General features: G+C 46.7%; 2 protein-coding genes across 4 annotated transcripts in view; one reads left to right on the top strand and one right to left on the bottom strand.

Moving 5' to 3' along the window:
- Positions 1–2,643: 2,643 nt before the first annotated feature.
- The window catches only part of HEATR4 (HEAT repeat containing 4), a 47,897-nt gene continuing 31,623 nt past the window's right edge, over positions 2,644–18,917 (bottom strand). For 2 of the 3 annotated variants that reach the window (XM_075927262.1, XM_075927263.1), the window contains exons 15-17: positions 17,942–18,116; positions 12,180–12,238; positions 2,644–4,114 (exon numbers count right to left, since the gene is read on the bottom strand). In XM_075927262.1, coding sequence (XP_075783377.1) covers positions 3,938–4,114; positions 12,180–12,238; positions 17,942–18,116 — 411 coding nt within the window. In that variant the 3' untranslated portion in view covers positions 2,644–3,937. Of the gene's footprint in view, positions 4,129–12,179; positions 12,239–17,941; positions 18,117–18,917 lie in introns of all 3 variants that reach the window. The other variant, XM_075927264.1, reaches the window with a different exon arrangement.
- On the top strand, positions 10,110–12,162 carry RIOX1 (ribosomal oxygenase 1). Its single transcript, XM_014576277.3, has one exon. The coding sequence runs from the start codon at positions 10,302–10,304 to the stop codon at positions 12,111–12,113; it is 1,812 nt and encodes a 603-aa protein (XP_014431763.2). The 5' UTR covers positions 10,110–10,301; the 3' UTR covers positions 12,114–12,162.

The raw sequence follows: 18,917 nt of genomic DNA, 5'->3' as shown, positions 1-18,917 counted from the left end.
CGCGTTGGCGCGAGGGGGGGTAGGGAAGCTCGGGCCCACCCTCACTCCAAGCCCCGACCCAGGGCCCTAAGGTCTGGTGGGATATGCCAATCCCCTCAGTCCTGGTTGGTGGGGGACAGAACCCCCTAAACACACCAACCCCCCGGGTTCCAGCACCCTGGCCTGGGTCGTTTCCTACCTCCCTCGCCGGGCCGCTGTGACGACTGGGTCTTGGGGGTCTATGCAGATGGGATCCGAGGTGCCTCTGTCGGTGCTTCCTCCTCCTGGCTGCGTGTCTGCCTTCCCCCCTTGTCTCTGGCGGCGGCGCTCTTTTTAAGCGTCCCGCCGCACTGACGTCCTCCGTAGTGGGGCTGGCACGCCCCCTCTGTGGGGGCGGCTGGCCCGCCAGGGCGCCGGCGCAGGTCGACGCCACAGGCAGTGTCAGCGTCCGGCGCTCTGGCACAGCTGGGGAAGCGGCGGTGGAGTCGGGCGCAGCTGATTGGGGCTGCCGCTTGGCCCTGCCCGCGGCCACCGCGGGGCCGCCGCTTCTCCCCAGCAAGCCGGCGACAGCACCCAGTGAGTGCGGGCCGCGGGGGCTGCCCCGTCACAAAAGTAGACACGGGTGTGCTATTCTGGCATCACTTTAACTCTCATTCCATGAGGGTTAAAGGACATTTCAGAATAGCACTTTATTTCAAAATTTGGTGCAAAAAATAAACTACCGTATTTTCCGGCGTATAGGGCGACTGGGTGTATAAGACGACCCCCTATCTTTTTAATTAAAAGATAGGGTTTCATCTTATACCCCAGCGCCCCTCCGCCTCCTTTGCTCCCGGTGTCCCTGGTCTGCTGGAGATGGTCCCCAGCAGACCAGAGGCACCGGGAGCAAAGCCGCCAGGAGCGCCTGGGCTGCCCCCCCCGCCGGAGCCCCTCCGCGGCTTTGAAAGCCTCCGGGGAAGCCGGCGGGGGGGCATCCCAGGCGCGCATGTGATGCCCCCCCGCCGGCTTCCCCCGAGGCTTTCAAAGCCGCGGAGGGGCTCCGGCGGGGGGGCAGCCCATGCGCGCCTGGGATGCCCCGCCGCCGGCTTCCCCCGAGGCTTTCAAAGCCGCGGAGGGGCTCCGGCGGGGGGGCAGCCCATGCGCGCCTGGGATGCCCCCCCGCCGGCTTCCCCCGAGGCTTTCAAAGCCGCGGAGGGGCTCCGGCGGGGGGGCAGCCCATGCGCGCCTGGGATGCCCCGCCGCCGGCTTCCCCCGAGGCTTTCAAAGCCGCGGAGGGGCTCCGGCGGGGGGGCAGCCCATGCGCGCCTGGGATGCCCCGCCGCCGGCTTCCCCCGAGGCTTTCAAAGCCGCGGAGAGGCTCCGGCGGCGGGGCATCCGGCGTACAAGACGACCCCCGATTTTTGGGGGATGTTTTTTAACATCAGAGGTCGTCTTGTACGCCGGAATATACGGTATTTTAAAGTAAGGGCGCAGTGTAGACACACTGGGATTCTTGTTTCTGCTCAGTGCACTGCAACTGGTGTCTTAAGAATTCTAAAATACACCCCCAGATTTCTTTGGCTGGGTCACAGTAGCTACCAGTACAAAGTCTTCTGGAGCACATCTGATATCATTGGTGCCTGCTGTAAATGATAAACAAGGACAGTTTCTAGAGCTGGTAGAACTGGGTAGTCAGAAACATCACAGCTGAAGTAGAATGAATGGTTTACAACTAGCCATTGAAGAGTGACTTATGATATTCACAGTGCTATCCTACAATCACGCTTCACATACATTTGTTGGCTGTCGTGTTTTTCAAGCAACAAATATAAGGGATAGATGCTCTTTGTTGATACTTACCGGGTTTACTTGGCAGTAGGAGATAAACTTAGCTGAAACTTCCCATTATTTGACCTCACACACCAAAATAAAGCACAATTGATTATTGTATGTATATTATTAGTACAATATATTGTAGTTTGTTATTATTAGAAATTGGAACTAGGATTTTGATTCAGACCTAACAATCCTGAATTATAAAGAACTTTGGATCCAGATCTGGATATAAATTTTCCAACTAGATCTTATTTCTGTATTAGACTAAATCATTATTCCTACTCTGAACAGCTCTGAAATTTGGATTAAGTGGGAGTCTAGATACAGACATGGAGTACAATACTGGCCTCCCAAAAGTCAATGGCAAAACTCCCAATGATTCCAGTGGAGCGAGTATTTCACCTCTGAATTTTGTATCTTGGGCCCATCTTTCTTGCTAAGCATCCAGCACAAGATTCCTGCATACTTTTGTGAATTTTAGCTGCTTATTGTCTTTGTGGTTTCATATTCATGACTGCAAAAGGCTAATAACATTCTTTTAAGTCTGATACAGTGTAGGCAAGTGCTGAGCAAGTTTCCCCAATCAATGATCTGTTGAATTGCCTAAATCCTACATTACAGCAAACTTGTGCTACTGGAATTATGATCTCTCTGCCACAGAATGTTTCAGCATGCCAAACTGAGTAGGGCTTTTGTGGCATGGAACAATGAAGCCTACATTGGGCCTAACTGTATTTAGATTCAAAAGAGGATTTGTGCTGAGCTCTACAAAAATACCAACCTAGGATACTTGTCCTCTGATTCACTGAGCTCCTCAAGAAACTTTTCATAATAATAGTATGCCAGAGAGGCATTTGGAAATTTTTTTATTGACCAAAAGGGCTTTAATGATTCACCATAGAAACACACTGAAATGTATTAAACGTCTTAGCCCTTTTTCCATCTGAAGTGAATCTTGATGGCTGAAATAACAATTGCATGGGAGCACAGGGGAGTAAAGTTCCCCTAGCCGTAGAATTAACATTGTGTAATAGACATTTCAAAAACGGGAGTATTTCCCTAAACTTGTGTAAGTTTACAGTCATTTATATCATTTTGGAAAGTCTGAAGTCCTGGGAGAGAACAGACAAGGATGATTGGAACGGGGATACTTTAATGAATTTGGCATAAAATGCTATGTAATGCCAGAGCGTTTTGCTCTTGGAATTCCTTCAGAGGATATAGTTTGGCACCTGAAGTCTCCCAACTCCATTATAAACAAAATTTGGTGTCTGAATAGAAATATAATAGAACTTGGATCCTACCCAACTCAAATTCCATTCCAGGTGTAATATAACCTTGTAAAGTAAGTCTGCCCACATCAGGCTCTGTGTGGTTACAAAGTAACTGAGCACAGCCCAAAATAACACCTGATGATACTTTGAAAAACCTTTTGTAGGCCAAATTGTAGCACATTAATAGGAAGGTGGTTTCCAGTCAGGAAATATATGCTCCCTAAATACCTGAGATTGAGTCAAGGGTGTGACTCACCTGCTACATTGTCCTGCATTTTGCTTCAACTACCTTAGCCTTGGTCTCTCAAATACTTTCCTCTCTTTTACATTATTGAAGGAGGTTATGGTGTTCTATTAGACTGATGTTGTGCTTTTGATATTTTTCCTGCAGAGCCTAATTCTACCTATCCATCTTAATTAAAAGACATGCAAAAAAAAAGTAGCTCTTTTCATTCTTAAGAAGAATTCATGGTAGGTAATAAGATTCATTTATGCTAGCTCACTGTATTTTAAGACAAAAAGGGTTTGAGAAAAACTTTTTAGCTTCAAAGTTTGTGTCATATATGTAAAAATAATTTGTTGGTCCAGTAAAAAATATCCCATTATCTACCACCTCCATACACCAATGATAATAGAGAAAGAAAGTGATATACTTCTCTTGCAGAGCAGGGTTAATTTACAGATAAACCAGCCATAGGGAAAAAAAATCCTGTTTTTGAAACATATTTCATGCTTTCAGCCAAAGGTCAAACACAGCTTCCAAAGTCTAACGGGATGTCTTTATGACTTTGGGGATCAGTCAGATTTCCTGTACCTCCTTCCCCATAAAGTATATGTGAGGTTTAGCTAAGTAACCATCTAGTTTTTTGTCATGGGCTAAAGAGGTTTAATGAATTCTTCTCTCTGCAAAGTGATCCTGATGACTGTCCTCTTTCCATTGGATTTGACCGTTCACTCATACATGATGCCATATCGCTGTGGTGAGAGTCCATTGATGACAAAATGGCTTCTCGTGTCCAGGGCCTTGAAGAGATTTTCATAAATGGCTGAAATAAAAGAACTGAAGTAAAATTTGAATCAAGGCAAAGATGAAACCTTGGATGAGGAACTGTGTGACTGCTTCTTTACACTATCACTGAAGAAATATTTCTGATCAAATGCCCAGATATATATTTAGTATTAATTAAAGTCTGAGTTGATCTAATCTGAGTTGCTTTTTTTACAGGAAAGTAATAGTAATACAATATAAATAAACATATTTTGTCCTTTTGCAACATTTTTTGTACAAGCATTTAAAAACACTTTTAATATATAATAAGATCATCTAGTCTCACCTCCTGAATTGCACCAGCCATAGAACTGCACCAAGTGATTCCTACAGGAGCAGTTTGGGAGTGTTTTGTATCTTCCTTTTGAGCTCTATCACAGTGTTTCTCAACTTTTTTTTAAATAAAATACCCCTTTTTCCAATAAATAAATACATAAATGCTCCCAGTACCTACAATTTTCAGACACACAACATTTGTTTCTACTATTGCAAGACATTTGTTTAAACAATTTAATCATAGCCAGGCGGGTGATGAAGTTTTTAGGTGTAAAAAGTACAAAAATAATAAAGCGCTATAAAACTTAAAACAAAAATTCAGTTTTCTCCAAATTTCAGTTGTGTTGACATACCCCCCAAAGTTCTCCTGAGTACCCCATGGTTACTCATACCACTGGTTGAGAAAAACTGCTCTATGATATATTTTAGAAAAACCGCCAATCTTGATTTAAACCAAGAATCAACCATGCCCCTACACAAGTTGCTGCAATGGTTAGTTCCCCTCACGTCTCAAAATGTATACCTTATTGATATTCTGAATTTGTCTAGCTTCAGCTTCCAATCATTGGACCTTATTACACCTTTTTCTGATAAAGTAAACAGCCATCTGCTATCAGAAAGTCTCTTCCCGGGGGTACTTGTAGACTGCTATCAAGTCACCTCTTAATCGTCTTCTGGATAAACTAAGTAGACTGAGCTTCTTAAGCCTCCCATTATACAAACTTCCAATCATTCTTGTAGCTATTTCCTGAGTTCTTCCAATGTTTTTAACATACCTTTTGAAGGGGGGAGACACAGCATTTCAGTGTTGGTCCCACTAATTGAAATGAGAGATCTAACTGAACTCAGTGGACTTTCTCATATGACTAAAGCTCATAAGATTTGGTCAGGCAATAGCAGAATTGGAAATAGAACTGAGAAGAAATGACTCCTGCTCCCCTACTAAACACCTGTTAGATATTTCTACCTCCACTCAGTATAGTCATATGATCTTATTTGGTATTTTTCATACAAATATATTACTTTATACTTCATAGCCAATTACGGTCTTTAGATACTACAGGGCTGTGTCTAAACTGCACCCCTTTTCCGGAAAAGGGATGCAGATTAAACACTTTGGAATAGGCAAATCTTACTTGAAAGTGAGAGATTCTCCGGAAAAGGGTTTATTTTCCGGAGAATCACGTCTAGACTGGCGCTTTTCTCCGGCTTATCCCCAAGCCGGAAAAAAGCGGCAGCCATGTTAATGCAAATGCTGCGGGGATATTTAAATCCCCCGCGGATATGCCTATTCCAAAGTGTCTAATCTGCATCCCTTTTCCAGGTGTTCTTTAGTCTGGCACTCTCTGGGCTGGCAACATCCGTAGTCAGGCATGATTTTAGTTAGCCGGATGTCCATTATCATGGGAGTGGCCACGTTTCTTATGGTTCCATAAAGTTTGTTTACAGCCACCAGTCCTGGTGCCTGAATATTCTGTACTGTTCTTTAGCCCTAATTTACTCTTAAATGTCTTCTAAGAGCCTAGTAAGCAGTGGAAGTGTTGGTAATGCTGCTAAACAATATTGACCTCCCATGGTTTTGCAAATTCTCTGATTCAGCACTAATCAAGTCCTGAGGGAGCCGGATTAAAGAGGTTCAACCTATACTATAAAGTTTAAACAAACAATACAGATGCACAACTAAAACTAGTTGAAAACAATGTATTAAATACATCTCCTCCTTATTTTCTTTTTGCAAATTATCCTTGAACAAAGTATGGATTTTACATATGTGTTCACTAACTGCAATTGTTTGATGATTAGTTGGTGCAAACAAATGTCAATCTATGGTTTGTTCATGAACTGGTCACAATAAGTGTGTACTAATTTGCACCACATGTCTGTCACCTAAGTCACACAGTATTGTTGTCATTCCTTGATCAGCAGTAAATACAAGCTTTGTGAAAATGCCTTCTGTGATAGTGTGGAAGGTTTCTTGGCTACAGAAGGAGGCACAATCAACGGGTACATAATTATGCAAGTTTACTTGTCACGAAGGCTATGACTATGCTGCCTTTTTTTGCAGAAGAGGATATATAAATCGTGCTCACATTTGCATATCTTCTTCCGATTCTTTTTGCAGAAGAGGTTTTGCCGATAAAAAGCCCTGTGTAGACAGAGCCATTTGTCGGAAAAAAACCCTCTTTCGCAAGATCCCTTATTTCTCAAAAATAGAGGTTTACAGGATCTTGTGAAAGAGGTTTTTTTCCCCAACAAATGGCCCCGTCTACACAGGGCTTTTTATCGGCAAAACCTCTTCCGCAAAAAGAATTGGAAGAAGATATGCAAATGCGAGTGCAATTTGTATATCCTCTTCCACAAAAAAAGGCAATGTAGCTGTAGCCTTATAGTAGTCCCATATGTAGCATTTGCTGTAGCCAAGTGGTTCTGTTCATCTTCAACAGCCCAGGGAAAGGATTCTATTCCCTTAGCCCTTGTGCAGAACCCCTGTTTAAATTATTTCTGCACAGGAAAAGATTCGACCCTTACTGGTATTGTTTTTGGTCTGCTTCCTCTAATCAATTGAATAATAGCACCTCAAGTTACAGACACCAAGTTTTCTTCACAGTTAGTATAATTAGAAATTTCATTTTCTTCAGTGAAAACTTGTATTTTAGAGAAAGCAGTAAAATTCATGGAAAGACTCTAAAACAGGGGTCCCGCCCCCTAGGCTCAGGTCTCCCCCCTCTGCACTGGCACTCTAATGGTCCTCTCCCCCTCCATCCCACTATGGGGCTAGAGCACACACAATCTGCTTGGCTGGGGGTTAGCGGTCCCCAACCCAAAAAAGTTTCTCCACCCCTGCTCTAAAACAACATTTACAGATTATTCTTGAACATGTCTTTCTATCATTTCTGCCCTTGAGTGTACAGGGGATTAGTCAGGCTGATCATTTTCAACTCATCATTTCCTCTGCAGCTTTGGGCACAGGTCACTTGGTAGGATTATCTCATGTATCTATTCCCTGCTATTGCAGAGGCCTCATGCATTGATGCTCCTTGGATTCCCTCCTGTTCTCTGCAGGGGGCAGACAACAGTTTAGTTTCCTGAGAACTTTACTACTTTGGTCTGGTTACTGACTTGGTGCCTAGCCTGTGATATACAGGTGAGACTAGATGAGCTGGTGCTTTTGGCCTTAAATGCCATAGCTCTGCATAAAAAAATAATTCTAGCCAGGAAAATTACAAAAAGATTCCCAAAAATTGGTGTGCAAAAATAACAAAAAATATACTGCAAATGTTTACAAAATAATACTGGCATACTGGAACATTTCCCTGCCACCACCATCCCCAAATGTTCTGCCTTTTCATGACACTGCTAGTTTCTCATCAATACTCATGAACATCAATCTTCATCTGAAATAAAATTAAACTTTAAAAAACAGAGGGCTTTTCCCCCTCAATAACAGACCCACTTTCATTTACGACAAGCTCTATTTTTTTAACAAAAAGGCACAAGGTTAAGGAACTTTGTGGAATGAAAGTTTTATGAATTTGAAACAAAATGTGCAGACACTCATTTCTTCAGTTTGCATGTTTGATTGGCAATATTGCATGGTCCTAATCATACATCATTGGAAATCTGAGCTAAGATTGTCCTGGGAATGCCATCCAAACACATTACCAGTGAACTGGGCAGGTTGGATATGTCATGGGTTTAACACATGACAAGGATACAGAGCCCCAGGGAAAACCAGTTCAGATAAGTAGAGCAAGCATCTGTTGTCAGTGATGTTAGCATCTGATTTCTATTTTGTGGCCTGGATGATGTGACTTGAAAGAGGAGAAGGAATCTCAGTCCAGTTCCTTTTGGATAGCTCAGAAACAGCATCACAACTGCCCTTGGTTAGCAGTGTAAATCACAAGTCCAAGTAATGGACCATACACAATGGAAACTGAAGGGGATCCAGGGATCAGGACAAAATGTCACATTTCAAACATCCTCCCATTTCCTGCCACAGGAAAACTCAGCCCTGCTCCGCTCATAGCCAAGTCTGAGCAAAAAAGCATTGCCTTGCAAAACTAGCCCAGCCTATTTCAGAAAGAGGAGAATGAGGGTGCTTATGTAAATTCCAGAGGCTTTTTAGTTCTAATGTAGATACACTCAAATGTATTTGTTTAATCGTTGTAATGTGTAACAATGTTATATGCCACAGAACTAGAGCGGGCAATTAAAAAAGGGCTGGGGAGTAGAACTTCTGTGGAACATCTATGCCCAGCCACCCTGCAAGTCACTCGGATTCGAGGGACAGGCCTTGTGGGGTTTCCTTCCACACACTTACCTGGGATGGGACTGCACTCAGACTGACCTAGGACAGTGTTTCTCAATCAGTGGTATGAGAACTACAGGATGAAGTTTAATAAGGACAAATGCAAAGTGCTCCATTTAGAAAGGAACAATCAGTTTCACACATACAGAATGGGAAGCAACTGTCTAGGAAGGAGTACTGCAGAAAGGGATCATGGGATCGTAGTGGACCACAAGCTAAATATGAGTCAACAGTGTGACGCTGTTGTAAAAAAAGCAAACATGAGCCTGGGATGCATTAACAGGTATGTTGTGAGCAAGAGAAGAGAAGTCATTCTTCTGCTTTAGTCTTTGCTGATTAGGCCTCAGTTGGAGTATTGTGTCCAGTTCTGGGCACCACATTTCAAGAAAGATGTGGAGAAATTGGAGAAGGTCCAGAGAAGAGCAACAAGAATGATTAAAGGTCTAGAGAACATGACCTATGAAGGAAGACTGAAAAAATTGGGCTTGTTTAGTTTGGAAAAGAGAAGATTGAGAGGGGACATGATAGTGGTTTTCAGGTATCTAAAAGGGTGTCACAAGGAGGAGGGAAAAAAATTGTTCTTCCTGGCCTCTGAGGATAGAACAAGAAGCAATGGGCTTAAACTGCAGCAAAGAAGGTTTAGGTTGGACATTAGGAAAAAGTTTCTAACTGTTAGGGTGGTTAATTGCCTAGGAAGGTTGTGGAATCTCCATCTCTGGAGATATTTAAGAGTAGGTTAGATAAATGTCTATCAGGGATGATCTAGACAGTACTGGGTCCTGCCATGAGGGCAAGGGACCAGACTCGATGGCCTTTTGAGGTCCCTTCCAGTCCTAGTATTCTATGATTCTATGATACCCTTAGAGGTACTCAGGAGAAGTTTGGAGGGTATGTCAACACAACTGAAATTTGGAGAAAACTGAATTTTTGTTTTAAATTTTACTGCACTTATTATTTTTGTACTTTTTACACCCAAAATTTCATCATCTGCCCAGCTACGATTAAATTGTTTAAACAAACGTCTTGAAATGGTAGCAAAAAAAGTGTGTGGCTGAAAACTGTAGGTACTGGTGGTACTTATAATTTTTTTTAAAGGGATACTTTATTTAAAAAAAAAGTTGAGACACTGATCTAGGACACGCCACACCCTCTGCTTGTGGTGTGACTACCTGAAACTCAGACTTCAAAACTATCCACGATGCACCACCGGAGCGTGCTAAGCTGGTTATTTGCGCCGTGCAGGTTCCTGGGCGGGATCCGAACTCAGCTTCCCGGGGCTCCTCCGTAATGTCCGCGGCGGCCCACGGGCGACTACCCAGGAACTGGGAAACTGAGCGATCCGAAAACCTTCCGGCGCGGGGGAAGCCCAGCCCGCTGCCCGCACAAACCGCAAAGTCCCAAGCAAAGCGGGGCTGCAAAAAACGATCCCCAGAGCCCGGGCCGCGAGGAACCGCAAAGCGCCATCCCAAAGCCAAACCCCTGAGGGCTCGCGGCAGCGACGGGGCTCTGGGGCGCGCGCGCGCTCGGGCTGGGGAGGGGCGGACTCGGAGGTGACGTGTCTAGCGGGAGCGCGCACCGCGGCGCACCCAGCGGCAGCAGCATGGAGGCCGGCGCACGTGTCTCGGCGCTCTGGGTGTATCGCTCCGCGGCGGGGCCCCGGCGTCCCGGCCTCGCGATCTCCCTGCGGGGCAAACGCATAAAGAAGCGGCCCAGGCAGAGCAAGAGGGGATTGGCTGGGGATTGTCCTGCTCCAGCCGGACCCGCCAATGGGGAGCAGTCCGGACCCCCCCGCCCCGCAGCAGAGGGGCCCAGCAAGGAGGAGCGGCCCGGAGCCCTTGGTCCTGCCCGGAGAGCAGCAGGAGGAAAGCTGGGGAGACCCCAGAAAGGGAAGAATAGAGACAGCTCTTTGGTCCCTTGGCAAAGCCAAACTTCGGGGCTGCAGGGAAACTCTAGACCAAAGCTGGCAGGGGAGAAACTGGTGGCAGCAGAGACTGGGGACAGTAGCCTGGAGTTCCAGGAGCCTGTCACTGGCCCCTCTCTGCTTGACCTTCTCCGGGAGCTGGGTCAGGTCCAGCACAGCAGAGAGCGTGCAGCAAAGCTGTTTGGGTGGCTGATTGCACCCATCTCTCCACAGCAATTCTTTGAGCAGAGCTGGGAAAAGAAACCCCTCTTGATCCAACGACGCAATCTAGCATATTACCAGGGGCTCTTCTCCACTTCCACTTTTGATGCAATCCTGCGGGACAATGTTGTTAAGTTTGGGGTCAACTTGGACGTAACAAGCTATGTGGATGGGACGAGGGAGACCCACAATCCTATTGGTAGGGCGCTGCCTGCTGTTGTGTGGGATTTCTACAGGAATGGCTGTTCCCTACGGATGCTGAATCCACAAGCCTTCTCTGCCACTGTATGGCACTTCCTCTCCATCCTACAGGAGCAGTTTGGGAGCATGGCTGGAGCAAACACTTATCTGACTCCTGCAGGAACACAGGGCTTTGCTCCACACTACGATGACATTGAAGCATTTGTGATCCAGCTTGAAGGGAAGAAGCACTGGCGGGTTTATGGTCCTAGGGATGATACAGAGGTGTTGCCCCAGTTCTCCAGCTGTAACTTTGCTCAGGAAGAGATTGGAGAGCCCATTTTGGAGACAGTACTTGAAGCCGGGGACCTGCTTTATTTTCCCCGTGGATTTATCCATCAGGGGGACTGTCTTCCTGATGCACACTCACTCCACATAACTGTTTCTTCCTATCAGAGGAACTCCTGGGGAGATCTGCTGGAGAAACTCCTCCCAGCTGCCTTGCAGATGGCCATAGAAGAGGATGTGGAGTACAGGCGAGGGCTCCCTCTAGATTACCTAGAATATATGGGGGTCCTGAATTCAGATGTGGTAGATTCTCGCCGAGATGCCTTTATAGAGAGAGTACAGAATTTGATAAAGAAAGTAGTGGACTATGCACCAATTGATGCTGCAGTGGATCAGAAAGCAAAGTTGTTTCTTCATGACTGCCTCCCTCCCGTGCTAACTGAGCATGAAAGGGCACTGAGTATACATGGTGTTCCAGCCAGGTGGGAAGATGGAGACATTCGTGATGTTGATATACCAATAAAGAAAGAGACTCAGGTACGGCTGCTCCGTCATGGCATCATTAGGTTGTGTAATGAAGGAAATGGTGTGCTGCTGTATTACACAACAGAAAACTCAAGAGTGTACCACAAGGAGGAACCCAAATACTTTGAGATAGATCCTGAGTTTACAGATGGTATAGAGTTTCTGCTTTCTTCATATCCTAAGTATGTCTGTGTGGATACCCTTCCATGTGACACCTTGGATGATAAGATCTCCTTAGCTACCCTCTTGTTTGAAAAGGGCCTGCTGATTACCAAGAAACCTCTGGTGCCTATGTAATTGTTGAATTATGATCAAAGTAAATATATTGTTTAGAAAAAAATCTGTTTGCTATCTTACACTTACTGGTAAATTTGAATCGGAGGTCCAGATCTGAAAATTCATCCTGTTCGAACAGCTTTGACCTGGGTAGACAGATTAAACACTTTCTAAAGGATATGCATACAAGTAGGTATATAGCCTATCCAAAATAGCATAGAATTAAATTTTGTTTTCCCTGCCATTTTAGTGTACCTGCAATACCCTCTGAAAGTTAGTTTTATATGTTCTTTACCTTTTATGGGATAAAATAAAGGGTAGCAGCCTACGATTCCAGGCATAGTACAGCACAGGTGGCCAAGCTGTGACTAGCAAGCCACATGCGCATCTTTTATAATTAATTGCCACTCATGGAGCCCCCATTCTCCACCCATTAGACTAAGGGCAGGCTGGGGACCTCAGGGTTTCTGTGGTGGGTTGGTGAGGCTGGAGGCTTCTGCCAGAGACAACTGATACTTGGTGGGGGCACAATTTAAAGGTTCGTGCCCCCACCTCACCAGTTTGGCACCCGTCCCTCTGTGCAGCTTCCAGGTGTTTGCCCCCACCTCTCCATGTGGAGCTAACAGCTGGAAGCTGTAGGGAAGGGCCACAGCTATAGCTCCCTGAGTAAAACAGCTGCAGCAAAAACAGTGACTTTCCCTTCAGCTGCTAGCTCTTGGCCCCTACCTCTCCCCAGGGTTGCAGCTCCCTGGCTCCAGCAGCTGTCATGCAGGGAGGGGGTCCAGCAGTAGCATGTGACTGAGTGGAGCCAGGCAAGACCTGGCAAAAATCTGGGGTCATGTTGCTGCCCCCCTATTGTCTCTAGCTTCTGCCCAATGGAGAGGGAGGTCTTGGAGCTGTAAGAAAGTTGGGGTATTAGATTATACTAGGAGGCTGTGCCCCCTGTTCGCTGTGCTCACCAGCCCCCATCTCGTGAGTGGTAGACAACCTCATCTCTCCCCTCTGGCCACTGGGGAGGGCAGGCCTCTTCCCTGTCTGCACATCATCCTGGGCCCCTTCTCCCTTCCCCCCCCCCCCTCCTTTCAGCCCAGCCTCCTGCCCATCCTAACTCCCTCCCCCCCCCACCCGGGGCACAGTGTGCATCAGGCCTGGCTCTAACCCTGGCGGCCAGGGAGACACAGGGGTGCCTACCCGCCCTGTGTGGGGCACAGGTAGTGCCGTGTGCATGTGGTGCTCTGGGGCAGTGCAGCCTGCTGAGGTGGGGAAAGCAGCAGTGTCCTGCCCTCCCCCGTATGTGTTCCCACCTGCACTGCTCAGTGCCCTAGCCCTGCCCGCAGAGCTCAGAGCTGCTCACCAGGAGTGGAAGAGAAGGAGCAGACAGGTCAGTGCGGTGGCTCCTCCGGATGGTGCAGGAGTGCTCTGACCACTATGGTAAGTGCAACTGCTAGGGAGGGAGTGAGTCTTTGTGGGGGCAACCAGACTCTGGGTGGTTGGGCACCATGCTCTGGCTCCCCAAGAGCCTGGCAGCAGGGGAGCCCCCAAGAACCTGCTGCTGACACATAAGACCAGCTGGGAGCCCCACTCCTAGTGCCTGTCCCTGGGCTGCTCTTCCTCCCACCACTGGGCTGTCTCAGCTGCAATGTGGCGTCTGCTGGCTACTGTGCAATGTTTCTTGGCATTGAAAGCCCTGCAGGGTGGAGGTGCCAGAAGGGGAGTAGGGTCTTGGTTTAAAATAGCAATTCCAAGTGGCAAAGGGAAGCAGCAAGGTTGAGTTCAATATGGGGGAGGGGAGAGCGGGAGAAGGCAGGCAGGATGCAGAGTGATGTGGTGATGTCGCTCTGTCCTTCAGGAAAAACTTTTTAAAATATATATATATATATAGAGAGAGAGAGATTGATTTGATTTTTACACCTTAATTGCACTGTCTTAGTCTCATTTACATCTGATTGACTTATGCATTCATTACCACATTCTCCCCCTACTATTAAAAAGATTGGGAAATTTGCTCACGCAGTAGTATCATCTGAGGAAGTGGGTTGTACCCACAAAAGCTCATGATACCATCTACAGGCAGTCCCCGGGTTACGTACAAGATAGGGACTGTAGGTTTGTTCTTAAGTTGAATCTGTATGTAAGTCGGAACTGGCATCCAGATTCAGCCGCTGATGAAACTGATCAGTTTCAACAGCAGCTGAATCTGGACGCCAGTTCTGACTTACATACAGATTCAACTTAAGAACCCCAGGCATCCCCAAGTCAGCTGCTGCTGAAACTGATCAGCGGCTGATTCCAGGAAGCCCGGGGCAGGGGCTTCCTGTAGTCAGCCACTGGTCAGATTCAGCAGAAGCTGACTTGGGGACGCCTGGGGCAGAGCAGCTGGGGTGCTGCTGGGTTGGTCCAGTAGCGCCGCCGCTCCTCGGCGCTACTGGACCAACCCAGCAGCACCCAAGCTGCTCTGCCCCAGGCGTCCTGATTCAGCCGCTGCTGAATCTGACCAGCAGTGGCTGAATCAGGGGCAGAACAGCTGGGGTGCTGCCCGGTTGGTCCAGTAGCGCCCAGAGCGGCGCTACGGGACCAACTGGCAGCGCCCCAGCTGCTGTACCACAGGTGTCCGGAGCAAAGCCATGGAGCACGGGGGCAGCGGGACAGCCCAGACACGCCGTGGCTGTCCTGCTGCCCTCGGGCTCCGTGGCTTTGCTCTGCTTTGCTCCCCCTCCCCCTGGTCTGCAGACCAGGGGGAGGGGGAGCAAAGCGGCGGAACACGCGGGCAGCGGACAGCCCACACGCGTCTGGGCTGTCCGCTGCCCGCGTGCTCCGTGGCTTTGCTCTGCTTTGCCCCCCCGTCCCCCTGGTCTGCAGACCAGGGGAACGGGGGGGGGGGGGGGGAAACAGAGCAAAGCAGAGCCAAGCCGCGGAGCGCGCGATCAGCTGATAGCCCAGACGCGTCTGGGCTGTCAGCTGGCCGGGCGCTCCGCGGCTTGGCTCTGCTTTGCCCCCCGTTCCATCCCCCTGGTCTGCAGACCAGGAGGACGGGGGGGGGGGAAGCAGAGCCAAGCCTCGGAGTGCGTGGGCAGGGGACAGCCCTGTCCGCTGCCCACGTGTTCCGCCACTTTGCTTCCTCTCCCTGGTCTGCTGGAGACCAGGGAGAGGAACGGCCCCGTTCGTAACTGCGGATGCGACATAAGTCGGATCCGCGTAACTCGGGGACTGCCTGTACATGTTTTGTTAGTCTAGCAGCACCTTAAAGACTATTTGTTCTTTTTTTAAGTTTTTCCAGTTACAGACTAACTCGGCTACCCCTCTGAAGCTGATGTTTATGTAACACTGGAAATAAGGACGTCAATAGCTGCTGCAACACCAGCAGTAGTAGCTTAAGCTTTTTGCAGGGGCCAGTACCAGAACGGATTTTGGAAATGACAGAAATTAATTCTTTGATATCATGAAGTGTTTTGTGAATTTTTTTAATGATTAAGCATTTTGAATCCAGCTAAAGCTCCTCATTAGGTCAAAGTCCTAGACAGTTTATAAATTTCCTATTATAGAATGATTTGGTTAACCAATGTTTACATCTAGTAAATATAAGTGCAGTCAAATCTATTTTGCATAAGGTAGAATTGAAAAATTTTAATATAAGCATTAATGTAATGTAAACACCGAGGCTGTGTTGAGACTGGCAAGTTTTTCCGCAAAATCATCTGCTTTTGCGGAACAACTTGCCAGCTGTCTACACTGGCCGCTTGAATATCCACAAAAGCACTGATGATCTCATGTAAGATTGTCAGTGCTTTTGCGGAAATACTATGCTGCTCCCGTTTGGGCAAAAATCTTTTTCCGAAAAAGGGCCAGTGTAGACAGCAGAGATTTGTTTTCTGCAAAAAAGCCCCGATCGTGAAAATGGCGATCGGGGCTTTTTTGCAGAATGCGCGTCTAGATTGGCCACGGATGCTTTTCTGCAAAAAGTGCTTTTGCGGAAAAGCGTCCTGCCAATCTAGACGCACTTTTCTGAAAATGCTTTTAATGGAAAACTTTTCTGTTGACATGATTTTCTGGAAATGCTTTTAACAGAAAACTTTTCCGTTAAAAGCATTTCCAGAAAATCATGCCAGTCTAGACATAGCCCTAGAACATGGGTGGGTAATAAAAGAATGGCAGCCTGTAGGGTTAGTCTCTGGTGGGCCGCCGCCACTATGTTTACCTGTGGATGGACAGGTAATTGGAGGATTGCAGCTCTGGTGGGCCACAAATTGCCATTCGCAGCCAATGAAAGCAGCAGGAAGCGTCACGGACCAGGATGCCGCTTCCTGCAGCTCACGTTGGCCCCAAATGGCAATCCGCAGCCAATGAGAACTCCAGTCCTTCAAGACCTGTGGAGGCACAAGTAGACATGGAGGTGGGGGTCTGCCAGGGACTAACCCTGTGGACTGGATCCAGCCCGTGGGCTGGAATTTGCCCACCCCTGACTCCATGCTGTTGATTATGATGATAATTTTAGTACTGAAATGAAAAAGACCAGGCCAAATTCTTCTCTCAAATAGTGTAATGCTGGTATTCTACCAGTCTATTCAGACCACAGGAACACTCCCTTTTACCTAAATCTCATCTTTGTTTGCCTATCCAATCCCCCATTGAGATCTTGTAAATTGGGAGTGATAGTTTTCACTGATAGCTTTCTGGGTTCTCTTGATCTTGTGGTCAGCACTCAAATGGCAAGCCTAATACAATCATTGCGGAGAGTGTTTCATTGGGTTAGAAGGAGGAACCCACTTTTTATTGCGCCATGAAAATTGTAGGCCTTTTGACTTTGTCCCCTTCATGGTAGGATATCATTTGGCTCTTGTCAGATGCCCTGACCCCTCTCATCATTCCCTCCCTATATACTGTCAACCTTGGCCCAGTCCTCAAATCCACCTACTCTACAATATTCAGATCTGAGCAAGGAAACTCTTGACAGATCAGATCTGGATTCTGTTCCAGTTTCTGAAAATGGGGTCAGGGGAGAGGAACAGTAAAGAATCCTCTCTATCAGCAACTTTTCTCTATGAGGAAGGGATTTATATACCGTATTTTAGCACATATAACCTGCGGGTTATACAAAGTTTTTACAAACCCCGCAACCGCCCCACGGGGTATACGTGTCCTCGGGGTATACAAGTTTATTTTTACTTGCCTGGGCGCGAGTGCATCTCCCCTCCCGCAGGCAGACCAGCTCTCCTGCGCCGCGCTCTCCGTTCCCCTCCCTCCTGGAGGAGGGTGGGTTGTGCCTGGCTGCGGCTGCACGGCGCAAGTGCAGCTCCCCTCCTGCAGGCCAGCCAGCTTGCCTGCACTGTGCTCTCCGTTCCCCTCTCCTGGAGACTGCGGCTGGTATGTGCAATTACCAGGTAATTGGTAATTGGGGTAATTGGCTCCCTGTCTGCCTTCCTAATGACAATGGCAGTTTCACCTCCACCCACCAGAACCTTTTTACTCAGCACATTCTATTCTCCTGACTGGTAAGAAGTGCTTCTATGTGTTCTGTCCAACACTGCACTAGCAGGTGGTAGTAGGAGGTCAGTGTTCTAGGTGTGAAGAGTTTTCCCTATGCAAGAGGAATTCTATACTGATTAGCTCCAGCCATTTTAAAGCCAAGCAGTGCAAGGTAGCTTAGCAGCCCAGAAAATTTATTAAATCGTGTTTTATATCTTTTGCATCTACAACTCTCCTGGCCTTTGAATGATATGCAGAATCTCTTGGAAGAACTATTGAATGATATAACCTCCTCCCACTGAACAAGTAACTTATAAGACTGTTACGATCTTTTCCAAAAAGAGGTCTATGTAACGCATCGCTTTTAACCCATGCATTCTCATTACCAGAGACAGTGGATCCAAGTTCAGTTATGAGTCTCTCTATTATATCCTTGTGGGCAGAGCCGTGCTCTTCCTTTGCATGATATATTCGATTGACTTCCTGCCACAGGTGATCTATAAGCTCTTCAAGTTTTATCAGTTTCTGGGTCACCAAATCCTTTTGGCTTAGCCTGGAAATCTGTATAAAAAACATAGAACAAGAGACCAGTTACTCCGAGGATAACTCTTCAAATTCTTAATTGCAAAATTGAGTGCCATGAGCAATTTTGGGGCCAGTGACTAGTTTTTTCCATTATTAATTATCATGGTAAAGAGGAGGGCAAATATATTTTTGGCTGGATTATTAAATCTTGCAGAGTTATTTTCATTAAATTCTGACATTATCACTTTGTGAGAGAGCACTCTGGGTAGTTCCAGTTATCAGTATTTTTGTGAAAGTGAGAGTACCAAATGAATGAAACAGTGTGGGATGGGACCATCATAATTGCCATGGCCTACAAAGCAAATCTACAAATGATTTTTTTTGGTAGTTTGAATGGAAAAACGTATATGTAAAGTCCTATATATTGCACAGGAAACTTGATGCAAGTCTACCAACAGAGCTGCTGGGGCTACACCCATGCTCAGATATGGGTGGGCCTGAATGCTAGCTGTGTGAGTTGCAGTCCTCCCATGGATGTGTCCAGAAATACAGGAAAAAAAGATGGAATGATGCAGTACAGTCCTTCATTACACAGCACCTTGAATATATGATGAACTACATGTAACTATGAGAGAGCATTATTTGACAATTTTTTTAAATCCTCCTTTTTAAGTAGGAAAAGGAGAAATATTTTTATATTCAATTTTCTGAATGTAGCTGTGCCTAACATTGGATAAAAAGTGAGAGCCTTTGCTATATAGTGCACATAATATGAGTGATCACATGCACCTGGGACAGAGACTTCTCTGTTTTGACTTCTCCTTGAAGCACCATTTA

Source organism: Pelodiscus sinensis, chromosome 4 (assembly GCF_049634645.1).
Source record: "Pelodiscus sinensis isolate JC-2024 chromosome 4, ASM4963464v1, whole genome shotgun sequence".
Taxonomy (NCBI): Eukaryota; Metazoa; Chordata; order Testudines; family Trionychidae; genus Pelodiscus; species Pelodiscus sinensis.
The sequence above is the reverse complement of the archived record's forward strand: the minus strand, read 5'-3'. Positions and strand labels throughout refer to the sequence as shown.